General features: G+C 42.0%; 1 protein-coding gene across 2 annotated transcripts in view; it reads right to left on the reverse strand.

Annotated features, from left to right (window-relative positions):
• POLN (DNA polymerase nu) overlaps positions 1 to 27732 on the reverse strand; it is a 169628-nt gene that overhangs the window by 24204 nt on the left and 117692 nt on the right. For both annotated transcript variants that reach the window (XM_054554909.2, XM_063723276.1), the window contains exon 19: positions 266 to 348. In XM_054554909.2, coding sequence (XP_054410884.2) covers positions 266 to 348 — 83 coding nt within the window. The remainder of the gene's footprint in view (positions 1 to 265; positions 349 to 27732) is intronic.

A 27732-nucleotide genomic window follows, 5' to 3' on the forward strand; every position in this document is an offset into this window, starting at 1 on the left:
GGTGCCCAGCACAGTGGTATGGTGTAGGGGTGGAGCCAACGGCTTGGTCCCACTTGGCCCGTCCACCTCTGTGGCCTCCCCTGAGAGGCTGGATGTGACTCTGAGCAGGTCAAGGCATGGGGTGGTCTGGCCAGTGTCTGGTGACTGCAGGTGTCATCAGAGCATAAACAACACCCAGGGACTCACAGATGATTTCTGAGGCACAGGCACACAGCTGCCAGCTTACAGGTGACCCCGAGACCCCAGCTCCTGGCCCGCAGCCTACCTGCTCCATAGACCACTGCGTACACCACCTTCTTGGTTTGCTCTCTGTCTGCGTGTGTCACCTGTTCCACGGGCACATCCTTCCTGCATGGAGAGACCATGTGTTTTCAGGCACAGGAGGCACTGTCAGTGCAGGGCAGACAGTCCAACCACACACCCCACCACTGCGCTTCCTCTGGAAATTCTTTGTGGTTTCATGGTGGCCGGCACACTGGCAGGGGAGACATTCCATACCTGCGGCATCAGCTCGGCAAGGGCCCCAGGCAGATGCCTTCGGCGAGGCTGCAGCAGCTGCTGCCAGCCAAGCACCACCCCACATTCCCAGGTGTCCACAAATCAAAACCCAAAACTGCTTTCACCAAAGGCATGCCCATCCAACTTCAGGAAAGCCCGTTCCCCATATTGGGGTGCCTGGGCCTGGGCCACGTCTGTGTCTGCTGCAGTGGGGGAGCTGGTTTCTAGGCCTATCTAGTCCCACTGCTTGACTGGATGAGCAACTCTGTCCTGGCCTCCCACAGATAGAGGCCATGGGGGTGAGCCCCACCCTGGAGCTATAGCATTCAGATAGAATAAGGATCAACTCAGCATCTGACTGGCATCTGAACCACAGACAGCAATCTCCAGTAGCACAGGAGCTCCAGGGCACTCCCAGCACCACCTAGAGTCCCTCCTCCTCCGAGAGCATCCCCAAAGGACAGGCAGCCTGCCATGTGCCCTGGGTGCCGCCTCCTGCCTGCTGCTTTTGTAAACATCCTTACCATCTACACCAGGCCTCCCTGATGGAGTGGGCATCTCAGATTCAGAAACCGAGAGAGAGAGAGAGAGAAAGAGAGAGAGAGAGAGAAACAGAGAGAGAGAAACAGAAAAAGTAACAGAAACTTCTCCCAATCTGTTTTGTGGATGGCTTTGTGCTGGGGCCTCCTTCATTGCTTAGCCAGGCTGTTCACAGCTCTACCTTAGCCTTCACTTCCTACTTGCACTGAGCATAGAGACCAGCCCCAGGTGAAAGCTCAGGTCTTCTTAGATCTTTTCTGAGCATGCAAGCTCCCTGCACATGTATGGGACTTTCTACATTTCCCAGTATCCACAGGTACTTTTGAATGCCCTAATTTCCAAAAGCATCTCTGTCCTCAGTTTTTCTTCCAGAGCTTTCAGTGCTTCATTGTTTGCTTCAACTATAATTTTTAGCTCCAGGAAGCTGCAAGTTATTTGCCTTACAATGTTTCCAAGCAACGTCTGCCACTCTTCTGCAACAAGTGGGTTCTGAGTTAGGTGAAACAATGACAAGTGCCTGTGTCAGCCCTTCAGGCAGCCACCAGACTGGTGAGAATAAATATCCACTCCTTTTTGAGTAAGGTGTGCTCTGCCTCCAGAAGCAGGGACCAGGTCCCATCTAGGAACATGATCCTGCCTTCAAGACTGGGGGGTGGGAGAAGGGCAAACAGAGTCATCACCAGGCTCTCCTACCATTTTTTTTTTTTTTGAGACAGAGTCTCACTCTGTCGCCCAGGCTGGAGGGCAGTGGTGCGATCTCGACTCACTGCAACCTCTGCCTTTTGGGGTCAAGTGATTCTCCTGTCTCAGCCTCCTGAGTAGCTGGGATTACAGGCATCTGCCACCACGCCTAGCTAATTTTTGTATTTTTAGTAGAGATGGGCTTTTATCATGTTGGCCAGGCTGGTCTCCAACTCCTGACCTCATGATCAGCCCGCCTTGGCCTCCCAAATAGCTGGGATTACAGGGGTGAGCCACCGCACCAGGCTCTCCTACCATTTTTAAGTTTTTTCTTATTTTTCTTTTTTTAGAGGTATGGTCTTGCTTGTTCCCCAGACTGGTCTTGAACTCCTGGTCTCAAGGGATCCTTCTGCTTCAGTCTCTCAAAGTTGAAAAGCTGGGATTACAAGCGTGAGTCACCATATCCTATCTACCTTTTTCTTGATTCAGCATTTGCTTGGTTGCTGTAAACCTTTGCCTATTTTTCAAAGTTTTGATGAAGTTGGTTGAGACAGTTTTGTTAGATTTTTCAATGTTTCTTTGAGGGACGGGCCCATGGGGCTGTGTACCCCACCATTCTTGCTGACATCCCAGACTTCACTGATTTTTGCCACCTAATTTCTAAGTACCAATGCATTTCCAGTTTTCCCCCTTTTCTTGCTGTGTTAAGCTATTTTGCCACCTTGTTTAGCTACCCTTAAACTTGGCATTGTTAACAGCTATATTTAGATAAGAAGCAAAAAGCCAAAATGGGCTGGGTGCAGTGGCTCATGCCTGTAATCTTAGCACTTTGGGGGGCTGAGGTGGAAGGATCATTTGAGGCCAGGAATTTGAAACCAGCCTGGGCAACATAGCAAGATCCCGTCTCTACAAAAATGAAAAATAAAAAATTACCTGGGCATGATGATATGCCCCTGTGGTCCCAGCTACTTGGGAGGCTGAGGTGGGAGGACTGCTTGAGCCTGGGAGGTTGAGGCTGCAGTGAACCATGAGTGTGCCACTACACTCCAGCCCGGGTGACAGAGTAAGACCCTGTCTAAATGAATAAACAACTACATGACATTTTTGTAGACTATTTTATAAAATATTTTTAAACTTCACCAAATGAAAATGTATCATAGAGGTCTTGGTAAGTTTGGATTGATGCCAGGTATATAAGCAAGAGAAGGAGCTAGAATGATCCATGGGTAATGGGTTAGCACTGGAGACATCAGTATGAACTCATGATAAGCTCCATGTTGATGCACATGGTTACATAGAGAAATATCTAAAGGTGTGTGTATACACACAGGTTGGCATGCATGCACAACTTCTTGTTCTGTCAGCTGAGAGGGCCTAGAAGCAACCTGCTCAGTAGCAAAGAGCACCTAGCACCAGAACTGGGCCCTTAATACCATTCTCCAATAAATAATGGGGCTCCTTGGAGAAATGGCTGATTCCAGGACTGGGGCAGGAAACATACAAGATGAGCCTGGAATATCTTTTAGTGCCAGAAAGTAAGAAAGTGATAAATGTGTGTGCACGTGCATACACACACACACACACACACACACACAGAAGAGGTTAAGTCAAGGGACACGGGAGCCAACTGAAAGAGGTCCCAATGGCCAAAGCTGGAACAATTTAAGCAAGAAAACAAAAAATAAATTGGATTATAGCCCAAAGTAAAAAATAAATATTCATGAATCCATATGAATTTGGATTCAAAGGATTAAATAAATGAGGAAGAACACAGATCTCCCACACAGAAGAAATCCAAATAATGTATATAGATACCCTGTTCTTAAGAAGACAAAGCGTAACCCCCAACTCCTTAGTTAGAGGCTATGCTTAGTGACTTGCTCTCAAAGGGCACCACGTGGAATTGGAGTAGAAGAGAGTATCTTTATAGTAGAGAAAGCTGACAAACACGCCGTCAGCCAGGTGACCCAGGTCAGCATCAGCAGGGGTAAGTCCTGTTGACAGTGCGTGTCCCTGATTCAGTGTGATGGGAACGGCCCTGCACCTCTGTGCTCTTCCTCCCTCAAACCTCAAATCCCAGTCTAGTCATGAGAAAAACATCGGACAAACACCAGTTGAGGGACATTCTACAAAATACCTGACCAGTCCTCCTCAAAACTGTCAGGGTCATTGAAAACAGGGCAAGTCCAAGAAAGTGTCACCATCAAAAGGAGCCTACAGAGACTGTGACTAAATGCAGTGTGGTGTCATGGAGGGGGTCCTGGAGCAGAAAGGGGACAGCAGGGAAAGACTGAGGAAATCCAAGTCATGTGTGGACTTTAGTTTATAATAACATACCGGTATTGGGTTCATTCATTGTGACAAATGTACCATATTAATGGAAAACATTCGTAACAGGGAAGCAGGGGTGGGATATATGAGAACTCTTTGTACTATCCTTGCCATTTTTATGTCAATTTAAAACTGTTCTAAAATAAAAAGCTTATTTAAAAAAGTGATCCAGTTCAAGACCAGCCTGGGCAACATGATGAAACCTTGTCTCTACTAAAAATACAAAAAAATTAGCCAGATGTGGTGATGTACACCTGCAGTCTCAGCTATGTGGTGGGCTGAGGCAGGAGGATCACTGGAGCCCAGGAGGCTGAGGCTGCAGTGAGCTGAGATTGTGCCACTGCACTCCAGCCTGGGTGACAGAGTGAGACCCTGTCTCAAAAAAGAAAAAAAAAAAAAGAAAAAAAGAGAGAGAGAGATTCAAAAATTATGCTAGGTTGCAAATCATTTATATGGTATGACTCAATTTTAAGTCATAAAATTACAGATAAATATGTGGGGGAAAGCCCACAAGTAAGTCTAGTGGGCTTATGGAAATTTGGTTTTTGTTATTTTGATAACTGGTATTTAAATTTTTTGTAACCAGTGAAAATTATAAAGAAAAAATTAGCCATAAAAAATTCCACAGTAAATACAGGAGAGTCAATAGCTTTCCTACTAGTAATAAACAGAAACTATAATAAAAGAAAAGGACCACACTCACAATAGCAATAAAAACCTCAACATACCTGACAATAAGTTTAAGAAGAAATGCACCAGACTTTCATCAAGGAAGGGGGCATTAAAGGACACAGTGGAAGATGTGCTGTGTTCCTGGACAGGAGAATACAACAGCGAAAAGACATCAACTTTGCCATATCCAGTTTTACCTTAGCACACTTTCAGTTAAGGTGTTGGGAGGACTGGGGGGTGAAAACTTAAGAAAGCAATTCTAAATTTCATCTGAAAACCAAAACAAATGAGAACAGTCAGGCCAAAGCTAAAAAGGGCGAGTAATGAGGAAGAACAGGGAAAGGTACACAAAGCTCAATACTGATGCAGGAGTCAAAACAGATAAATCAGGGGAAGCAAAGAAAAAGCCCCAAACAGGCTGTAATATATTTAAAAACATGATTTGGCATTTTAAATCTACACTGGGTTGGAATTGACTAATTATTTGGGAAACTACGAAGTTAAATGCCTACTTCCTATCATACACAAAAATAAATTAGAAGCTCATTAATGTAAAAACAATCATGAAAGGATGATGTTGAAATACATATACAGAGTAGAACAGAGAGCCCAGGGGCAGTGCTGGGGCTCATGGGCCTTGGTGTGTTGCAGAGGTGAAACATTGGACGTGGCCCCACACGTTGACCTGGGACAACTGGCTCACCATGGTGGAAAAAATCAAATTAGATCTTTGTTGCCATACAAATCACAAAAATGGGGTCCAGATTGAGTGCATGCCTAAACATGAAAAAAAAAATCAAAACTGAAATAAGGCTAAAGAAAACAAAGGAGAATACATAAGTCTCATAAATAGGAGTGTGTTGAAAAGAAACACAAATAACACAAACCATACTAAGAAATGTCTTTTTCTTCAAGGCAGCTGATTAGATGCATTTCAAGCATGCCTCATCCACTTAGAAGAACCAAAATGCTATGTAGATAATCACACTTTGAATACATTATCCAAGACGGAACACAGCAGTTCAACAGAAAAGCAAAAGAAAACTCCACAATCTAGGAAGAAGGAAAACAGGCAGCCTGCATGGCCAGGACGGGCTGGGAACCAGAGTGACTCCCCAGTACCGGAGGGGGTGATAGTCTTTCTGTGGTCCACTTTCCCACTGGGGGATTGTACAATCCAGGCCATGGGAGAGAACCTTAACCCTCCCCAGTCCTGCTCCAGGGAGGGAACACGCCCTGGGTCCCATGTCCTTCCTAAGACCTAAGCAGCTAGAGTAAGATGTCATTCTTGGTCCTGGCTTTTAACAGACTGTGTGGTGTCATGAAACAATGGCGTTAGGCCTAGGCATTAGGAAAACTTGGGCTGCTGCTTGTGGAACAAGGGTGTGAGCAGAGTGTGAGCTCCCACAACTAGAACTGGGAAGCAAGCACGGCATGGGCTGCAGCCACCAGCGTTGAAAGTAGGTACTTCCCCTGGGAACTGAGCAGGACGAGAGTAGTTGTGGAGGCTTGGTCTTGAGCTGTGTAGGGGCTCTTATGCCACAGGGCTGAGTTGAGGGTTAGGTGTGGGCTGCCAGGTCTGACTGAACAGTGAGTCAGCTGTGACAGCTGGGATGGGGGAGGATGCCTGGATTGGACTGGGGTATGAGAGGGACACAAGTTCCCCACTCTCCAGCCAAGGCTGTGATCACTGGAACAGGCCCTAACTCCCATAGCAGAACCTCAGCATAGTGGCTGTTGCCCTTCACTCAAACATTTCACCAGGGGCCTGGTGATTGCCATGCCCTCCCTAGCCCTTCACCAAGTCAGGTGCATGCACTTTCCACTGGGAGGCACTTAACACTGGGGGTCCAGCACAAGTTCACCTGGTCTGGCTGTGCCTGCCTTCATCCCCAACAGAGTGCAGGATCCAGGGTCCTGGGGGTTCCACAACCCAATTCACCACCTGGGACACTCAAGCACTTTTCCAGGGGGGCAGAGGTCAGGCACAAACACCCTACCACTACCATCTCAGCTGGCTCCTACCTGCAAGTGCTGCCTGCTGGCCTGGGGGCTGGCCTGCACAGCCCATTGCAACCACTGCCAACACAAATGCACAGCACTTGGGACCCAACAGAGCATCTCACAACCACTGCTACTACCATCACTCAAACCCTCCTGGCTGCCCAGGAGCTCGAGAGCCCACTCACCCAACCAGGACATCACTAGTACAAATAGCATCTGAGAAAGCCAACCAGAGGCCCAAGAACTGGTCTGCCTGGAAGCGCCAATACAGGTGCCAGCATATGTTGTCCCAGGGCACAAGGACAGACATGCTTAGCCCACTAAGAGAGAGTGGCTGAAACCTGAAGAGAGGCCCATCTGGCATTTTAGTCCCCACACAACTTTACCACAGCCTCCACCAATACCTACACCCTAACATCCCAAAGAAACCACAGATACCACTAATGCTATTCCCAGCCAAAGAAATCATACAGAGTCTTCACTACTGCATGCACTCAGAAACAAAGCCAAAGGGTCCTATCCAACCAACAGAGAGTCACATCTTCAGGAACCCCCACACCCAAATGAAAGTAAATTAAAAAATAAGAAGCAGCAACTGTTATACCAAATGTGCAGAAATCAATGTAAGGACACAGGAAACACGAAAAAGCAAGGTAATATGACACACTCAAAGGAACACAATAATTTTCCAGCAATAGATCTTAACCAAAAAAGAAATCCTCAAAATCCCAGATAAATAATTCAAAATGCTGATTTTTAAAGAAGCTCAATGAGATGCAAGAGAAATCTGGAAATCAATACAAAGAACTCAGAAAATTAATTCAGGATGAATTAAAATTAATTCACAAATGAGAAACTTACCAAAGAGCTAGGTATCTCTAAAAACAAAACCAAAAAAAACCAACTAAACAGACTTTCTGGAACTAAAAAATTCATTGAAAGGAATGTAAGATACATTTGAAAGCTTCAACAACAGACTGGGCCAAGCAGAAGAAAAAATTTCAGAACTTGAAGGCAGGTCTTTCGGAATCCAGTAGGAAAAATTAAAGAAAAAAGAATAAAAAGAATGAACAAAGCCTTTGAGATGTTTGAGATGACATAAAACAGCCAAATTTATAAGTTATTGGTATTCCTGAGGTTGAAGAGAGATCAAAAGGCTTAGAAACCCTATTTAATAAAATAGTATATGAAAAATTCCTGTCTAGCAAGAGATTTTAACATCCAAATACAGTAGGCTCAGCAATCCCCAGGAAAATACAATGCAAAAAGGACTTTGCCACAGCACATTATAATCAGATTGTCTAAAGTTAAAGTTAAAGAGCAAATTCTAAAGTCCGCAAGAGAGAAATGTCTAGTCATCTATAAAGGAAACCCCATTAGACTAACAGTAGACTTTTCAGCAGAAACCTTACAAGCCAGAAGAGAATGGGATGACATATTCAAAGTGCTGAAAGAAAAAGCAAACAAACAAAAACGCTGTCAGTCAAGAATTCTATATCCAGCAACACAACCTTCATAAATGGAGAAATAAAGTCTTTCCCAGACAAGTAAATGATGACTGTATTTGTCACCACTAGACTGGCCCTTCAAGAAATGCTCAAGGGAGTCCTAAACTTGGAAGCAAAAGGATGACATTCACCATCACGGAAACATACAAAAGTATAAAACTCACTGGTAAAGCAATCACACAAAGGAGGAAGTGAAAGTAATCAAATGGCACCACTACAGAATTTCACCAAACCACAATGACAAACAGAAAATGAAAGAAACAAATAATTTATAAAACAACTAGAAAACAATTAGCAATATGACAGGAACAAAACCTCACATATCAACATTAACCTTAAAGGTAAATGGATTAAATGTCTATGGCAGAATAACAATCCACTGTATGGATAGACCATATCTTGCTTACTTGCTCTGCTGATAGACAGTTGGGTGTTTCCACCTTTTGGCTATTATGACTAATACCACTATGAATATCATGTATGAGTTTTTGTGTGGACATATGTTTCCATTTCTCTTGGGTATGTACTAGGAGTGGAATTGCTGGGTCATATGGTAACTCTGTGTTTAACTTTTTGAAGAACTGCCAGACTGTTTTTCACAGTGGCTGCACCATTTACCAATGGCAATGTATGAGGGTTGGTTACTTTTATTTTGTAGAAAAGCAGGAAGGAAGATCAGTCTTTGAGCTTTTTACCCAAACCTCCCCCAGTAAACACAACCCTGGAGCCCTTAACAAATAAATAAAACTCTCTGGAGGGATATTTGACTGAGCAACATGGGCCTACGCTGTCTCTGCACCCAGCAGAGAGCCTCACTTGCAAGTGGCATCTCCCTCTTATAGTAAAAGCTGTCCCAGTCAGACCATGTGAGCCATGACAGCTGTATCCATGGCTGAAAGAGGAAGAGCCTCATGAATAGACTGTGGCCTCAGGTCATGGATCAGAGCTGTCCACTTCTCAGTGTGAGTTTCTGCAAAGGTGTGCTGTTGCTGTCACTCACACTCCAAGTGCTGCACACCTATCAGGGTGGCAGGGAATCAGACTGGCTCCCTTCAGAAGCATGCACAGGTGGGGGGCCACACAATTGCACACAGTCATGTGCAGCCCAAGAGCAATCACTACAGCAGCTACCCTTTGTTGAGATCTGCCCCCTGCCATCCCATCTGAGCTCCAGTCTCAACAATTTATTTGGCCTCTCCACATGGGTGCAGCAGAGATGTCCCAGGCTCAACACATTTGCGACTGAACTCTCGTTCTGACCTCCCCTCACATCTTGTGAAAGCACACCACCCACCCTGCTGCTGGCCCTCAATTCTCCACTGGCACTCCCACGTCCAGTCCATCTCCAAACCTCATCACTTCCACCTCTTAATATCACTGGAGTCTGGACCTTTTTATCATCTCTACTGATTGTTCCCTGGCCATCATCTGGATGGCAGCAATAGTCTCCTCTGCCTTTTTTTCCCCTACAACCCATTCTCTGCTCAGCACCATGCAATTTGAAAACTTCCTTGCTGAAAACCATTCAACAGGCATCCAGTTAAAGGTGGCACATCTGTTTCTCTCTGCTCCCTACCAAGAACCCACTAAAATAAAGCAAAGGAATTAAGAGGAATAAATCTATAAGAAAAAAGAGATCAGGAGAAGGATTATCATCAGGCAAGAGAGCTCCATATATTTATGAAAGTTCGGGAAGAGCTGGTGGTGAGAGGAGCTATGACGCAGAAGACCCAAGAATGTGAGCTCAGAAATAGGGAGTACCTGGTATAACGCAAGGCAGAGAGGGGGAGCTGAAAGCAGGGAGGGGACATGAATCCAACACATGTACACAGAAAGGTCAAGCATCCTCTCTGACTCACCACCCATCACTCCCTACCCCAAACATTCCACACAAGTCTGTCCAGGAGCCCTCTCTCCCAGACAAATAGTGATGATGATGATGATGATGATGATGATGATGATGATGATGATGATGATGGTGATGATAAAATGGACCAAGGGATTCTCTCTACAGAAACTGATGGTCTTGGCAAGCTCTCCAACACCCTCCATATTGTTGAACTTGACAGTCACTCCCTAGTCTTTGGCCTTCTTAAGATGCCCTTGAAGAAGAAAACCTGTTCTGTGCTGCTCACTTCAGTCTTATTGAGCAAACTCAGGAAGAGTTTACTCAGGTACTTTTTTTTTCTAGCAAAAATGATCTCTATGGGTCTACTACATTTATAATGCTAGCTAATGAAATTCCAGAGTCTGTCTTTAAAATGCAAGTCTTCATAATGAAAAAAAAAACGAATCTAAGAAAGAAATGAAGATGTTCTCTCTGTCCTGCAGCTGTGGAGAAAGAAACATCATTCACAGATCCAATTTGAAAAGTGTTAAATGGGGAACTTTCACGTGAATAGCCATCCTGGTTTCCTGGGAACTGCAAAAACTGGCATGAATATCCTTAACTACTGCACTCTTCTATCTTCTGTTACCATAAAATTGCCTTTGGAGGTCTTGCAAGACTCCTAGACTTTAGAATGTATTGCCATGTCCTGTGACAATCATCTTGAAGAAGTCTTGCAATTTTGATAGACTGTCTTACTTGATATTTTTTTGCCCAGGGAATAATGCTAAAATTGGCATGTGTGAATTCCTAACCCATATAAATACTTATAAAACTTAGCTGTTGAATAGGAAGTGTCACTGGCTGTCCCCTCTTTCAGCACACACAGGATCAGTAAACAGAAAAAGCCCAGGGCTCTTCCAGATGATTATTTAACAGATCCTTTGAGAGAGTTTTTCAGTTAAGTTGCATTTATCTTTTGTCATATACTAAATGCTTATACGTATCCCAGTAGGTCTTTTTATGGACTTCATTGTTTTTTCCATTGATCTATTCTGGGTTTTATTCATACCACTGTGTTCTAGCAACTGTGACTTTAACATTAATATATTTTAGTATCTGGCAGGACTTGGTCTTTTTTAGTGCTCCTCTTAAAAAGTTTTTAGGATTATTACGCATTATTTTTGCATCATAAACTGCAGATTAGTTTGTCTAGTTACTAAAAAAATCTTATTGGTATTTTTTGGCATATTTGTTAGGACATTTCTATATTTACATATTAATGTAAGGAGAAGTAACATCTTCATAAAATTGAAGGTTCCAATCTGTCTTTTCTGTGCTGTTCTATTTTTCACATTTCTCAGATCTTGCACATTATCCATTATATTATTATATATATTTTCCTTTTCATTGTACCTTTTCTTCCAATACATTTTCTAACTGGTTGTTTATATTTAGGGAGGTAATTTCTGTATATTAATCTGTGCCTAGTCTTCTTCCAGGTCCTAGTTTTAATAGTTTTTAATAGTTTCCTTTTAGTTGATTCACTTGGTTTCGTAGGCAGATAATCATACCATCTTCACCAAATGATGGGTTTGCTTCCTTCTTTCCAGTTTTTAAGCTTGTCTCATTATTTCATCAACTAGAGTAACCATACATACTAGCAGCAATAGTATCTTTTCTCATCTGAGTCTCACAGGGGTGCTTTGGTGTTTCATGCGTGATCTTGCTGTTGTTTGTTGGCTTGCGGCGGGTAAATACTGTCAGCCATTGAAGGCTTAGAGGGGTTGCATGATCTGACTGAATCTTAGAGAGATAATGGGGGTAGCATTAGGGCATGGATTGGGGTTGGCGAGTGGGGGACCAGCCAGGAAGTTATTACAACATTAGGTGTGGGAGAAAACGAAGGCCTGATCTGAGGTTGTGGAAATGCGAAGAGAGAAAAGGCCTAAGGCCAGGGGGACCACAGGCCTGGCTGGGATGTGAGGTGGGAGAGAGGAAGAGGTGAGGCAGGACTGCTGCCTGCAGGTAGTGGCCATGGCACTGAGCTCCCTCCAGACCCACTGAGTTTGAAGTGTTTGTGGGACAGCCAGGGAAAACTGCCGCTGCGGCCTGGAATGCTCACCTGAGCTCAGGACAGAGAGGAGCTACAATGACCACAACAGCCACATATTGCCAATGATGGACACATCAGCCACTTCTGAAGTCTTTCCATGAGCCAGACACTGGGCCATTGCTTCTCCTCTGAGTGTCACCTGATCCCATGACACCTTTGTGATGCTCTTCATCTGAGCGCTTTGCACCTTTGCTCCTTTTGCCTGGTGAGCACCCCTTCCCTTCCTCTGCTGGATTTCTCCTGACTCCTAAACACTCAGTCTCTCCTAACTTCTTCAAAGAAGCCTTCCTGACTCCAAGCAATCCCAGCTGAGGGTCCCTTCTCTTTCCGGCCAGGGCTCGATTGTGATGATTCTAAACACAGGAGGCTAAGAGAAAGGTGCGAGGCATTGACTTGCCAAGACCCAAGGGCTCAGATCAAAGCTCCAGAATCAGACTGTATGGGTAAGGAAGGTGGCTGCTTGCTCTTGCTGGACAACTGTGCCCTCTCAGGCATGTTTCTTAAAGGCCCCAGGCCTCAGTTTCCTAATCCATAAGATAGGGACAATAGCAGCATCCTAAGTGTTGGTATTCAGGTGTGCTTAGACAAACCTAGACATATAGTAAGAACTCGATAAATATTAGCTATTTTTATTGTTAAAGGGATAGAATGCAGAATAAAAAGAGGGAGAGAACCCTCCTGGGTACAGAAAGGAGGATATCCACGAGGTGGTCAGAACAAAAGTGTAAATTCAGTGAATTTTTCTTCTAACTCTCGATTACAGCTCCAAATTAAACATGCATTGCATCACATGTATTGACGCCCATTAAAATTGAAGAATACTTTTAGGGTAATTTTGTCCAATTATTTTCTCCTGGCTTTCTCCCTGTAAAGCATGCAGTGTGATTCTTTGTGTGTTGCTCAAGCTCTGGAACTTGGCTGCAGCTAACCAGAGACACCCCAAATAGTGCCAGAAGTCTGTGGCTGACATTCACCCCTTCCCCTACGGGTGCCCCCTCAGTATGGCACACTAATCTTCAAAACCTTGATGGGAAATGACAAAATGGCCGTGGTCCTCAGGCATGCAAAGACACTTTCCTCGTGGGCAATGAGGAAACAGTTAACTACGCTTTTCCACCGAGAGTGGTGGTTCTGCTCATTCACAGGAGTGGGTGTCTGCTCTGCCCGCTAAGCAGAGCTGCTGCTTTGGAGGGTTTGTAGCGCTAGGAGGCTTTGAGGGCTTGAGAAACACTAAATCATTAAAAATCATCAATGATTATAAAAATTTTGGAAGGAATTAGATGTGCCAGCGATCTGGTAAATTTTTTAGTAGAAGAATCTGAAAGATTAAGCAATATCATTTAGAAGGAAATGATTGAATATGAAAAACAAAAAACAAAAGGAACCTCTGAAGCAGGGTTAATCATAGGAGGAGTCCTTTGCTGTAATTAATCATTATGGCATAACTTTCTTAAGGAAGCACCACACAGGGTCTAGGAAAAAATAATGTATGGTAATCAATGTTTAACAATGCAGACAGCCTGAAATAAGCAACATAAATTGTATCCTAAAAGAGCAATACTCAAAATAATACAATATGGCATCTTAATTGCACACTTATTAAACTTTATTTAAATAGAAATTCCCCTTCTGAGAAAAGCAATGAGACTTTTTCAGGGAATGAATGATTGAATGAAATGTAAATTCGATTTCACTTTTTAGTTCTGTCAATTTTTGCTTTAGGTATTTTAAAGTTGTTTTAATAGGTGTATTAAAATTTAGGATTACTATATCTTCTTGATGAATTGGCCCTTTTATCATTATGAAATGTCCCTTTTTATCCAGCAACATTTTTTGTTTTGCAGTTTACACTGATACTAATCTAGTAATAGGCTTTCTTATGCCTAGTGTTTGCATGGCATGTTTTTCCTTATCCTTTTATTTTCAGCCTGTCTACACATTTATATTGATCAGTGTCTTATAAACAGCATTATAATTGGGTCTTGCCTCCATCTTGTTATTTAACTTTTATTTATTCCATCTGTATTTTGTTCTGTTTCTCCTTTCTTAGTTATTTTGGGCAAATCACATATTTTTATTAAATATTCCATTTTTTCTCCTTCATTGATATTTTAGCCTGACTTCTTTTGGTATTGTTTTAGAGGTTGTCTTAGAAATTATAATATGCATCTTACTCCTCAGCAAATGTAAAAGAACAGAAATTATAACAAACTGTCTCTCAGACCACAGTGCAATCAAACTAGAACTCAGGATTAAGAAACTCACTCAAAACCGCTCAGCTACATGGAAACTGAACAACCTGCCCCTGAATGACTCCTGGGTACATAACGAAATGAAGGCAGAAATAAAGATGTTCTTCGAAACCAACAAGAACAAAGACACAACATACCAGAATCTCTGGGACACATTCAAAGCAGTGTGTAGAGGGAAATTTATAGCACTAAATGCCCACAAGAGAAAGCAGGAAAGATCTAAAATTGACACCCTAACATCACAATTAAAAGAACTAGAGAAGCAAGAGCAAACACATTCAAAAGCTAGCAGAAGGCAAGAAATAACTAAGATCAGAGCAGAACTGAAGGAAATAGAGACACAAAAAACCCTTCAAAAAATCAATGAATCCAGGAGCTGGTTTTTTGAAAAGATCAACAAAATTGAAAGACTGCTAGCAAGATTAATAAAGAAGAAAAGAGAGAAGAATCAAATAGACGCAATAAAAAATGACAAAGGGGATATCACCACCGATCCCACAGAAATACAAAAACTACCATCAGAGAATACTATAAACACCTCTACGCAAATAAACTAGAAAATCTAGAAGAAATGGATAAATTCTTCAACACATACACTCTCCCAAGACTAAACCAGGAAGAAGTTGAATCTCTGAATACACCAATAACAGGCTCTGAAATTGAGGCAATAATTAATAGCTTACCAACCAAAAAAAGTCCAGGACCAGATGGATTCACAGCCGAATGCTACCAGAGGTACAAGAAGGAGCTGGTACCATTCCTTCTGAAACTATTCCAATCAACAGAAAAAGAGGGAATCCTCCCTAACTCATTTTATGAGGCCAGCATCATCCTGATACCAAAGCCTGGCAGAGACACAACAGAAAAAGAGAATTGTAGACCAATATCCTTGATGAACATTGATGCAAAAATCCTCAATAAAATACTGGCAAACCGAATCCAGCAACACATCAAAAAGCTTATCCACCATGATCAAGTGGGCTTCATCCCTGGGATGCAAGGCTGGTTCAACATACGAAAATCAATAAACATAATCCAGCATATAAACAGAACCAAAGACAAAAACCACATGATTATCTCAATAGATGCAGAAAAGGCCTTTGACAAAATTCAACAACCCTTCATGCTAAAAACTCTCAATAAATTAGGTATTGATGGGACGTATCTCAAAATAATAAGAGCTATCTATGACAAACCCACAGCCAATATCATACTGAATGGACAAAAACTGGAAGCATTCCCTTTGAAAACTGGCACAAGACAGGGATGCCCTCTCTCACCACTCCTATTCCATATAGTGTTGGAAGTTCTGGCCAGGGCAATCAGGCAGGAGAAGGAAATAAAGGGCATTCAATTAGGAAAAGAGGAAGTCAAATTGTCCCTGTTTGCAGATGACATGATTGTATATCTAGAAAACCCCATCATCTCAGCCCAAAATCTCCTTAAGCTAATAAGCAACTTCAGCAAAGTCTCAGGATATAAAATCAATGTGCAAAAATCACAAGCATTCTTATACACCAATAACAGACAAACAGAGAGCCAAATCATGAGTGAACTCCCATTCACAATTGCTTCAAAGAGAATAAAATACCTAGGAATCCAACTTACAAGGGATGTGAAAGACCTCTTCAAGGAGAACTACAAACCACTGCTCAATGAAATAAAAGAGGATACAAACAAATGGAAGAACATTCCATGCTCATGGGTAGGAAGAATCAATATTGTGAAAATGGCCATACTGCCCAAGGTAATTTACAGATTCAATGCCATCCCCATCAAGCTACCAATGACTTTCTTCACAGAATTGGAAAAAACTAAAGATCATATGGAACCAAAAAAAGAGCCCGCATTGACAGTCAATCCTAAGCCAAAAGAACAAAGCTGGAGGCATCACGCTACCTGACTTCAAACTATATTACAAGGCTACAGTAACCAAAACAGCATGGTACTGGTACCAAAACAGAGATATAGACCAATGGAACAGAACAGAGCCCTCAGAAATAATGCTGCATATCTACAACTATCCGATCTTTGACAAACCTGAGAAAAACAAGCAACGGGGAAAGGATTCCCTATTTAAAAAATGGTGCTGGGAAAACTGGCTAGCCATATGTAGAAAGCTGAAACTGGATCCCTTCCTTACACCTTATACAAAAATTAATTCAAGATGGATTAAAGACTTACATGTTAGACCTAAAACCATAAAAACCCTAGAAGAAAACCTAGGCAATACCATTCAGGACATAGGCATGGGCAAGGACCTCATGTCTAAAACACCAAAAGCAATGGCAACAAAAGCCAAAATTGACAAATGGGATCTAATTAAACTAAAGAGCTTCTGCACAGCAAAAGAAACCACCATCAGAGTGAACAGGCAACCTACAGAATGGGAGAAAATTTTTGCAACCTACTCATCTGACAAAGGGCTAATATCCAGAATCTACAATGAACTCAAACAAACTTACAAGGAAAAAACAAACAACCCCATCAAAAAGTGGGTGAAGGATATGAACAGACACTTCTCAAAAGAAGACATTTATGCAGCAAAAAAACACATGAAAAAATGCTCATCATCACTGGCCATCAGAGAAATGCAAATCAAAACCACAATGAGATACCCTCTCACACCAGTTAGAATGGCGATCATTAAAAAGTCAGGAAACAACAGGTGCTGGAGAGGATGTGGAGAAATAGGAACACTTTTACACTGCTGGTGGGACTGTAAACTAGCTCAACCATTGTGGAAGTCGGTGTGGCAATTCCTCAGGGATCTAGAACTAGAAATACCATTTGACCCAGCCATCCCATTACTGGGTATATACCCAAAGGATTATAAATCATGCTGCTATAAAGACACATGCACACGTATGTTTATTGTGGCACTATTCACAATAGCAAAGACTTGGAACCAACCCAAATGTCCAACAATGATAGACTGGATTAAGAAAATGTGGCACATATACACCATGAAATACTATGCAGCCATAAAAAATGATGAGTTCATGTCCTTTGTAGGGACATGGATGAAGCTGGAAACCATCATTCTCAGCAAACTATCGCAAGGACAAAAAACCAAACATCGCGTGTTCTCACTCATAGGTGGGAATTGAACAAAGAGAACACATGGACACAGGAAGGGGAACATCACACACCGGGGATTGTTGTTGGGGGCGGGGGGAGGGGGAAGGGATAGCATTAGGAAATATACCTAATGCTAAATGATGAGTTAATGGGTGCAGCACACCAACATGGCACATATATACATATGTAACAAACCTGCACATTGTTCACATGTACCCTAAAACTTAAAGTATAATAATAATAATAAAAAGAAATTATAATATGCATCTTTAAGTCATCACAATCTATCTTTACATGCCATTATAATATTTCAGGGACAGCGTAAATACTTCATAATAGTATAATTCCCTTTTCCCCTCTGTACTTTTGATGTCTTACATTTTACTTCTATCTATGCTATAAACCTTTTTCAAAAAAAAAAAAAAAAGTCTAGGCATAGTGGTTCATGCCTGTAATCCCAGCACTTTGGGAGGCCGAGGCAGGTAGATCACCTGAGGTCACGAGTTTGAGGCCAGCCTGGCCAACATGGTGAAACCCCATCTCTACTAAAAATCCAAATATTAGCCAGGTGTGGCAGCACGTGCCTGTAATCCCAGCTACTCGAGAGGCTGAGGCAGGAGAATCGCTTGTACCCAGGAGGTGGAGGTTGTAGTGAGCTGAGATTGTGCCTTTGCGTGCTGGCCTGGGTGACAGAGCAGGACTCCATTTCAAAATAATAATAATAATAACAATAATAATAATAATAATAATGTCTTTTTTTTTGAGACAGATTCTCACTCTGTCACCCAGTCTGGAGTGCAGTGGTGCGATCACGGCTCACTGCAGCCTCGACCTCCTGGGCTCAGGTGATCCTCCCATGTCAGCCTCCCAAGTAGCCTGCACTACAGGCACACACATCATGCTCAGCTAATTTTTGTATTTTTTGTAGAGATGGTGTTTCTTCATGTTTCCAAGGCAAGTCTTGAACTCCTGGACTCAAGTGATCCTCCCACCTTGGCCTCTGAAAGTGTTGGGATTACAGGCATGAGCCACCGTGCCCAGCCTGTTAATAGTCTTTTGAATAATTCAGAACTATATATAAACTACATACAGAACTATATAAAAATATATAAAATAAACTATGTAAAACAAAAGATAAAATTTAAAAAATATTTACCCTGATATTTACCCATTCTGGTGCTCTTCCTTCCTGAAGATCCAGAGTTTTATGTGGTATAATTTCTCTTCAGCCAGAAGAACCTCTTTTACCATTTCTAGTAGTGCAGGTCTACTAAGACACATTCCTTTGGATTTTATATATCTGAAAATGTCTCTTTTGCATTAATTTTTGAGACAATTTTCTGGACAAAGAGTTCTATATTCTACATTCTCTAAGTGTTTCAGCACTTGAAGGAAGTTATTCCATCATCTTCTGGCCTCCACTGTGCCTGGTAGAAAGTCAGCTTTAATTTGTATTGTTGTTCTCTTGTATACATATGATGTGTCTTTTGTCCTCAGATGGCTTTCAAGATTTTATCTTTGGCTTTCATTAGCTTGATTTTACATTGTCTAATGTGTTGTGTTCTTTGCATTTAACCCATTTGGGATTTGGTGAGCTTTTTGGATATGTAGATTGACATCTTTAATCAATTTTGGAAAATTCTCAGCCATCATACCTTCCAATATTTCTTTTACCTTATTCTCTCTCTCTTCTGCTTGTGAGATGCCAAATATACATAGGTTAGTCCATCTGATATTGTTGCACAGATCTTGGATTCTTTGCGGGGAGGGCTTCCACTTTTTTTTTTCCTTTGTATCTCATTTTGGACACTTTCTATTGGCCTGTCTTCAGGTTCATGGATTCTTTCCTGTGGTGAAATCTTGTCTCCTGTGAAGCTCATCTAATGGGTTCTTTAGTTTTTGTTTGTTTTTTGAGATGGAGTCTCGCTCTGTAGCTCAGGCTGGACTGCAATGGTGTGATCTTGGCTCACTGCAACCCCTCCACCTCCCGGGTTCCAGCAATCTCCTGCCTCAGCCTCCCCAGTAGCTGGGATTACAGGTGTCCACCACCACAGCTATATGTGTGTGTGTGTGTATATATATATATATATATATATTTTTTTTTTTTTTTTGTAGTTTTAGTAGAGATGGGGTTTCACCATGTTGGCCAGGCTGGTTTCGAACTCCTAACCTCAAGTGATCTGCCTGCCTCAGCCTCCCAAAGTGTTAGGATTACAGGCATGAGCCACTGTGCCCGGCCTCTTTTTTGATGTGGTATTTTTCATCTCTTCCAATCTATTTGATTCCTCTATGTAGTTTTCACTTCTCTATTGAAATTTATCAACTCTTAATACATATCATCTATTCATCTGAGACATATTAGCATCTTAATCATAATTTTTAAAAGTCTCTTCTGACAGTCCCAATGCCTGGGCCATCTCTGCTGTTGATTTCCATTAGCTACTTACTCTCTTGGTCACAGCCACATGCTCTTTCTTCTTCTTAGGTCTCATAACTTAGAAAAACTATTATATGCTAGACACTTGGCATAAAAGAGTGCTAGAGACTGAAGTCAACATTTATTTCCTAAAAAGGACACACTACTTCTTATGTCAAGCCACTAGAGTTGGAAGCAAAGTCAATCTGACCCGTAATTGGGCTGGGTCTGGACTTCATTGCAACTCTAGTTTTGATTCAGTTCACTACTGGTTTGAAATGTTTTGTGAATGGGATCAGAAATTTCCCTTCTGTGGGGTCTGGAGTCTAAGAACTGCACAATTTCAGGATTTCTTGGAGCTTTATAGCTTAGCTGTCAGCTTTTCAGACGATAGGAGACCCATGTGTTTCAGACCAGCTGCCAGCTTTTTGGGTTCACTTTGCCCTCTAGTCCCATCCCATTCCAGCTTTCTGCACCTTGATTTTTTTCCCTTCCAAAAGGCCTGGAGGAGTTTCTCTTGGTTTTTCTGCCTTATTCCAACTCTCTGCAGCTGAAGGTCCGAAATACCTTAGTTGATTTCTCTCAGCTCTCCTACCCTGCCCCCAGCTTTGATGTCTGTCCCTAGACACTCTGGAAAGACTTGTGGGCAAGCTGATGAATGATGTGCTCTGGAGCTGGGGCTCTTTAGAATTCTAATCTGTCACACCAACCCACATGTTAATTAAAAGTTCAGCTGGTTTCTTCTTCCCTCATCTATGGAAGATTCCTCCTCATCCTCCCCTTCCCTAGGCATGAGAAAATCCATGGTTTTTTCTTTTCTATGAAAAGCTCATCACTTTCTGGAGTTCTGTTCACTTAGCTATATCCCCAGCTCTCTGGGAAGTTCAGAAAACTGATGTTGTAGTTTATCCATTTTGGTTTGATGGTTAGAGTTACAGCAAATGTCTCATGGTTTTTTCCAGCTTAACTAGAAATTAATCCTCCGTCTCATGAATTACCAATTAAAAAAAAAAACCCAAACCCATGTTTCAGAACATCTAATCTAGTATAGGATGGGTTGTGCATATGGAGAAAGATGTAGGGGAACTCATGTTGCCTTGCAAGGGCAAGTGGCCTGCAAACTTGGCTCCTCTACCATGTGGCAGTGTGACCCAGGACCCCAAACTATAAAGTCACAAAGGGACTTTTCTGCACCCATTCGTGACATTCCAACAGAGCTCCCTTCCAAAGTTGTTCTTGGCCTTCCAGGCAGAAGACTTCTCAAATGGCCTCTGAAAGTCAGTCTAGAATACCTAGAGGGCACATATTCTCTGCAACACAAATCTGCTAACTCAGATGCCTAGCAAAACTCATTAATGAAGCAGATAGAAAGTGGGATTTGATTTCATTTTTAATGGAGACATACCCAAATACTGACAAAACAAATAGTTGCACCTGTGCTATACGGTAAGGACAGCCTAAGTTATGCTCAAAGGCTTACACAAACCAGGGCTTATTTCTTATTCATGCAACATGTCCATTACAGGTCCACTGCAGCTCTGTTCCATGTCATTGCTTTCTGTGATTCGGGATTGCGGACCAGACTACATCTGGGACACTGGTGGCTGTCATGGCAGAAGAAGAAGATAAAATGGGAACCATGTGTTGGCTCTTAAGTTTTCTATCCAGCAGTGATACACGTCATTTCCATTCACATCACTGGCTGAAGCAAGCCACATGGCTAACCCTGAGTCAGTGGGACGAGGAAGTATACTTTCCTTTAGGGAGGGGTAATAAATATTTTTTAATAATAATACAGTCTATTTGAGACCTTTCTGATTACAAATATTTGCTTTTCTCCCCCTTGTACACACAGAATATATTTATCCCCTCACCATGGGTGACAATCCAAAATTCCATCTTATCAGGGCAGCAGGCTAGAAGTCCAGGATTTTGTGATCATCCTTATATCAGGACATGATGTGGCCCCTTTGATCTGGAGACTAATGAACTAAGAAGGCAAGTCTATCTGTCACCTCATAAATGTGCTATGCAATGGTGGGACAGGGACAGGACATCCACAATAAACACTCCATTTGGAAAGGGGAAGAATGGGAGACACACAGCAGTCACTGGGCCATGGCAGCTCTGAATCCTGACTGGGTAGGTGTTGAGGGAGGTCTTCTCTAGGCTTGGGAAAAAGTCCTGGGTTAGGCCCTTAATCAGCTCCCTTGGGAGTATCTTCCTAGTCCATTGCTCTCCATGGCCTTTTGCTCCACTTTCTGGGACTTCCTTTTCCATTACCTTTCTTGGTTACATGTAAGAGAGCAGTGAAGAATTTGCTTTCCTTGGGGAATGAGCATATTTCCCAGACTGTTTCCTGCCTATAGAAGACCTGGAGCTCAAAGGTTGCTTTGTTTCAGGTAATCAGTCCCTTTGAGCCCAGATGGGTGGTTCTTTGGGCAGTGCAACTCTTATAAATGTGAACAGCTCCTTAACTATTTGACTTTAGTCAGCTCTATCTATGCACCAACAGACACACCCACAGTTAACTTGGAGAGATGTATCCTTTGTCTAGACTTCACTGCAGGTACCTTGAGTTTATCAGGAGCATAGGGGAGAGCCACAAACTTTTATCCTTTTTTACTCTTTTTGCCAGAGCTATGTTGCCCAACTGTAAGGATTTTGGAGTGTCAGCCTAATTCTTTCTGGTGTGTTGGCAGTAGGTATTGAGGCCACATCTTTGATTTCTGTGTTTTAATTGGCCTTTGTTGCTCACAGTCCTTTTCAGATTTTTCTTTTACTGGCTGGAGATGAGAATCATTGATATATTTAAATGTGCAAGACTCCAACTTTCAGGAATCTCATTCTTCACTTTCATTCCTATTTGTACATAGGCCAATTCTTTTCTGCGTTTGTCTCTTACTTATAATACCTTGTCACATGCAGACATAGCTCAAAGCATGTTCTAGCATTCTGTTGGCCCATCTCTGCCTAAAGCCGCAAGCTCGTTAGGGATATTATTTGCCTTACAAGTTATCACAGGTGACAGTTTTACCAAATGTTATACCATTTACCAAGTGCCATCCTTCATCCTCCAATAAGCATCTCCTCACTGCCTGTGTGGCCTTGAAGCCAGTGCCACACATTTCAGGATTTTTTATAGCATCTTACAGCGCAGTTCCTGCAGATGCCACGATAGGCCAGGTTATGCTACCATGAGAAGTCACTCCCAAATCTCACTGCCTTACAGCAAGAATAGTTTATTTCTCATCCTTACTACCTTCCATCACAGGTTGGTCCACCATTTACAATGCAAGATGATGGAGCAACCTTTATCAAAAATTTTACCAGCAGTTGTAATAGAGGGAAAGAGATGAAGAGGAACCATGTGTAGACTCTTAAAGTCTTGCTTAGGAGTGACATGTCACTTTTACTCATGTTGCATTGGCAAGTCACATGGCCAAGTCTGACACCTACCGGGTACGGAAGCACCATCTTCCCTGGACAGGGAGCCACAGACAGCAATACTGTCTTCCACACTTGCCTGTACTTTTTCTGTATATTCCTTGGAATTTTCTGTATTGACAATCATGTCATCTGCAAGTAGAGACAGTCTCAGAGAAGCACTCCAAAACCATCTTAAGCAGAAGAAAAAATGAACATATTCTGCAGTTAAAAGTTCTTCTAAGTTTCAGTCTGAAAATGCTGAGTTGAATGCACAGCCGACAAGAATTGTTTTGTATTTGCATTTTATAAAACGTTTAGGAATTCACCTAATGAGCCAAAGACATGATGGTTCCTTGAAGAAGGCACCTCAATGGCATGTTTTGGACCCCGCAGTGCATAATGGCTGTGTCTTTTGCTTGTGTGTGTGTGTGCATGTGTGGGCACATGTGTGTGTGTGTGAAGCTGCTGGAGCTGCAGTAATCAGCTCTGAGGTCCTATCTGATGTGCATTCCCTGGGCAAATCCCAGCTCTGTGGGTCTCAGCACCAGTCTCAAATTGTGGCTTTATAGTTGATTTCTTTGATTTCTTCCAAACTCCATTTACATAAGCTTAAAGGTTTTTCAAGGAAATTGTTATTCTTTGAAAACGTTACTAAGTATTTCAGAATATAACATCGAATTGCCTTTTTGCTTTTTGTGTTTCAAACAATAAGGTATTTACATGAAATAAACATTTTTAAGAGTGTATTTGATCTTGCTGCTTTTTTACCACATGCTATTCTAGTCTTCTGTTTGGAACATAAAAATTATTTCCACAGCAACTAATTATAGTATAAGTCACAAATGTTGGATTACTACTGCTGATGGGGAATTAGAAGCAACCACCATGCAAATATTAAAAGCTTCTTATTTTTGAAGTTCTCCCAAGAACTAATACAAGCTAATAAAATGCAGGGAAGACATATGCTGTGTCCAATGTAGATATGAACTTTTCAAGTTGGCTTTATGAGTGCTCAGCTTGACACAAATCTGAAGAGAATTATTTCCTGTCTAATACGTTACACCTTTGTCAAAAACCGGTTAAGCATATTTGTGTGGGTCTATTTCTGGTTTCTCTTTTCTGTTCCATTGATCTAGCGCCTATCCTTCTGTCAGCACCACACTCTCTTGATTACTATATATATAAAGTTTTAATATCAGGTGAAGTGATTCCTCCTATTTTATTCTTCTTCAAAACTGTTTTAGTTATTCTAAGCCCTGTGCCTTTTCATATACATTTTAGACTAAGCTTGTCCATGTCTACAAAAACCTTATTTGGGTTTTAATAGGAATTGCACTATAAACCTATGGATCAATTTTGGGAGAATCAACATTATTTGTATGTTGAGTCTTCCATACGACGAACATGGTATTTCTCTTGAATTCTTTGATTCCTTTCATCAGCATTTTATACTTTTAGGCATACAGATCTTGTATATGTTTTGTTAACTGAAATTTAAGTACTTTATTATCTTTGGAGTGATTTTTTTTTTTTTTTTTTTTTTTGAGACAGAGTCTCGCTCTGTCGCCCAGGCTGGAGTGTAGTGGCATGATCTCAGATTACTGCAACCTCCATCTCCCGGGTTCAAGTGATTCTCCTGCCTCAGTCTCTCGAGTAGTTGGGATTACAGGCACTCATCACTACAACTGGCTAACTTTTTGTATTTTTAGTAGAGATGGAGTTTCATCATGTTGGCCAGGCTGGTCTCGAACTCCTGACCTCAGGTGATCCAGCCACCTCGGCTTCCCAAAGTGCTGGGATTACAGGTGTGAGCCACTGTGCCTGGCCATCTTTGGAGTGATTATTAATGGCATTGTGTTTTTAATTTTGATTTCTGCATGTTCATTGTCAATTTATATAAATGTGACCAATTTTTGTGAGGTGATTTTAGGTCTTGCAACCTTGGTAAACATATTTATTAGTTCTAAGAGTTAAAAACAATTCTTTTTGTCTGTTCCTTGGGATTTTGCACATAGACAATCATGTCATCTGCCAAGAGAGACAGTTTTATTTCTTCCTTTCCAATCTATATGTCATTTCCTTTTTTATCTTGTGCAATGGCTAGAACTTCAATATGCAATATTAACAAGTTGTTCCTGATCTTAGGGGGAAGGCATTCTTTCACCATTAAAATATGCTATTGGGGCTGGATATGGTAGCTCATGCCTGTAATCCTAGCACTCTGGGAGGCCGAGACAGGTGGATTGCTTGAGGTCAGGAGCTCGAGGCCAGGCTGGCCAACATGCTGAAATCCCGTGTCTACTAAAAATACAAAAATTAGCTGGGCACGGTGGCAGGTGTCTGTAATCCCAGCAACTCTGGAGGCTGAGGCAGGAGAATCTCTTGAACCTGGGAGGCAGAGGTTGCAGTGAGCCGAGATTGCGCCACTGCACTCCAGCCTGGGCAACAGAGCGAGACTCCGTCTCAAAAAAAAAAAAAAAATTCTCCAGGGAAGCCATCTGAGCCTGAGGGTTTCTTTTTCAGGAACTTTTAAGGGACAAGCTCAATTTCTTTAATAGTTATAGGAATATTTAGGTTATCTATTTCATCTTAGCTAGATTTTGGTAGTTTGTGGTTTTCAAGAAATTGGTCCATTTCTTCTAAATTGTTGAATTGTTATAGCATTCCCTTTTTATCCTTTTGATGTCTGCAGAATCTATGGATATATCTCCTATTTCATTCCTGATATTGATGATTTGTATCATCTATTTTAATTTTTTGTTACCCTTGCTAGAGTTTATCAATTTTACTGATTTTTCAAAGAGCCAACTTTTTTCATCAATTTCCTCTATTGTTTTCCTATTGTCTATTTCATTGATTTCTGCTGTTTATTACTTCATTCCTTCTGCTTGCTTTGGGTTTACTTTGCTCTTCTTTTTCAAGTTTCTTGAGATCTTTCCTGATTTCTAATGTAAGCATTTCGTGCTATACTTTTCCCACTTTACCCATATCTTTTTCCCAGTACTTTGACAAAAATGCTTTGCTGTAATACTTGGTTAGCAACAGCCAGAGTAGCTTTGGACCCACTGAAGAAAGTAACATTCTTGTGATCTAATCACCAACACTTGCCTTGAATCACAGAGATCCTCTCACACATTCTAAGGGAGGAAATCCAGGACACCTATTCCATCCAAGCACTAAGGTGGCAACAAAGCTCAAAGGTTAACCAAGAAGCAAAATAGTCTTCCTGTCTGAACTAAAACCATCTTCTAAGACTTTCCATATCTCTGGAGAGAGAGCAGGGGTGTTATTAAATTTATTACATACTTTAAAAATTCTATATTGTCTTATATCCTAACTGGAAGGAAAGCGAAAGTGAGAAAAAAGGACACCTTCTGGGAGGAGGGACACAGAGAAAGGCAGGCAAGTAAAACACCCCAGGGTGCACCTGTGTTCAGGGGTAGAGGAGGGGCAGGGACAGAGAGTAAATGACAAGCTCACAAAACCGTGCTCAACATCCATCCCCATCAAGGAAATGCAAGTCAAAGCTCAATGAGATACCACTTCACACTCACCAGGATGGCTAGAATCAAAAAGACAGGTAATACAAAGTATTGGTGAGAATGCAGAGAAACTTGAACCCCATACACCTGTGGGAATGTAAAATGGTGCAGCATTTTTGGAAAATCGTTTAGCAGGTCATGGAAAAGTTAAATATGGGTACCACTGAATTGCACATTTTAAATGATTAAGATGGTAAATTTTATGGGACGGGTATTTTACCACAATGAAAAAAAGTTAAACACAGAATTATTTTATGACCCAGCATGTCTACTCCTAGGTATATACTCAGGAGAAATTTAAATGTATGTCTGCACAAAAACTTGCACACAGACCAGGGGTGGTAGCTCACACCTGTAATCCCAGCACTTTGGGAGGCCGAGGGGGGAGGATTGCTTGAGCCCAGGAGTTTGAGGCCAGCCTAGGCAACATAGGAAGACAGAGCCTCTACCAAAAAGAAAATAAAAAATCTAGCCAGGCATGGTGGCATGTGCCTGTGGTCTCAGGTACTCAGGAGGCTGAGGCAGGGGGATTGCTTGAGTCCAGCAGGAGGTCGAGGCTGCAGTGAGCTGTGAGTGGGACTGAGCCACTGCACTGCCACTAAGGGTGACAGATCGAGATCTTATCACAGAAACAAAACAAAACCAAACCAAACCTCAGCTGGGCATGGTGGTTCACGCCTGTAATCCCAGCACTTTGGGAGGCCGAGACGGGCAGGTTGCTTTGTAATCAGGAGTTTGAGACCAGCCTGGCCAACATGGCAAAACCTCATCTCTACTAAGAATACAAAAGTTAGGCTGGGCGCAGTGTAATCCCAGCACTTTGGGAGGCCAAAG

The sequence above is a fragment of the Pongo abelii genome, chromosome 3, assembly GCF_028885655.2.
Source record: "Pongo abelii isolate AG06213 chromosome 3, NHGRI_mPonAbe1-v2.0_pri, whole genome shotgun sequence".
Classification (NCBI taxonomy): Eukaryota; Metazoa; Chordata; class Mammalia; order Primates; family Hominidae; genus Pongo; species Pongo abelii.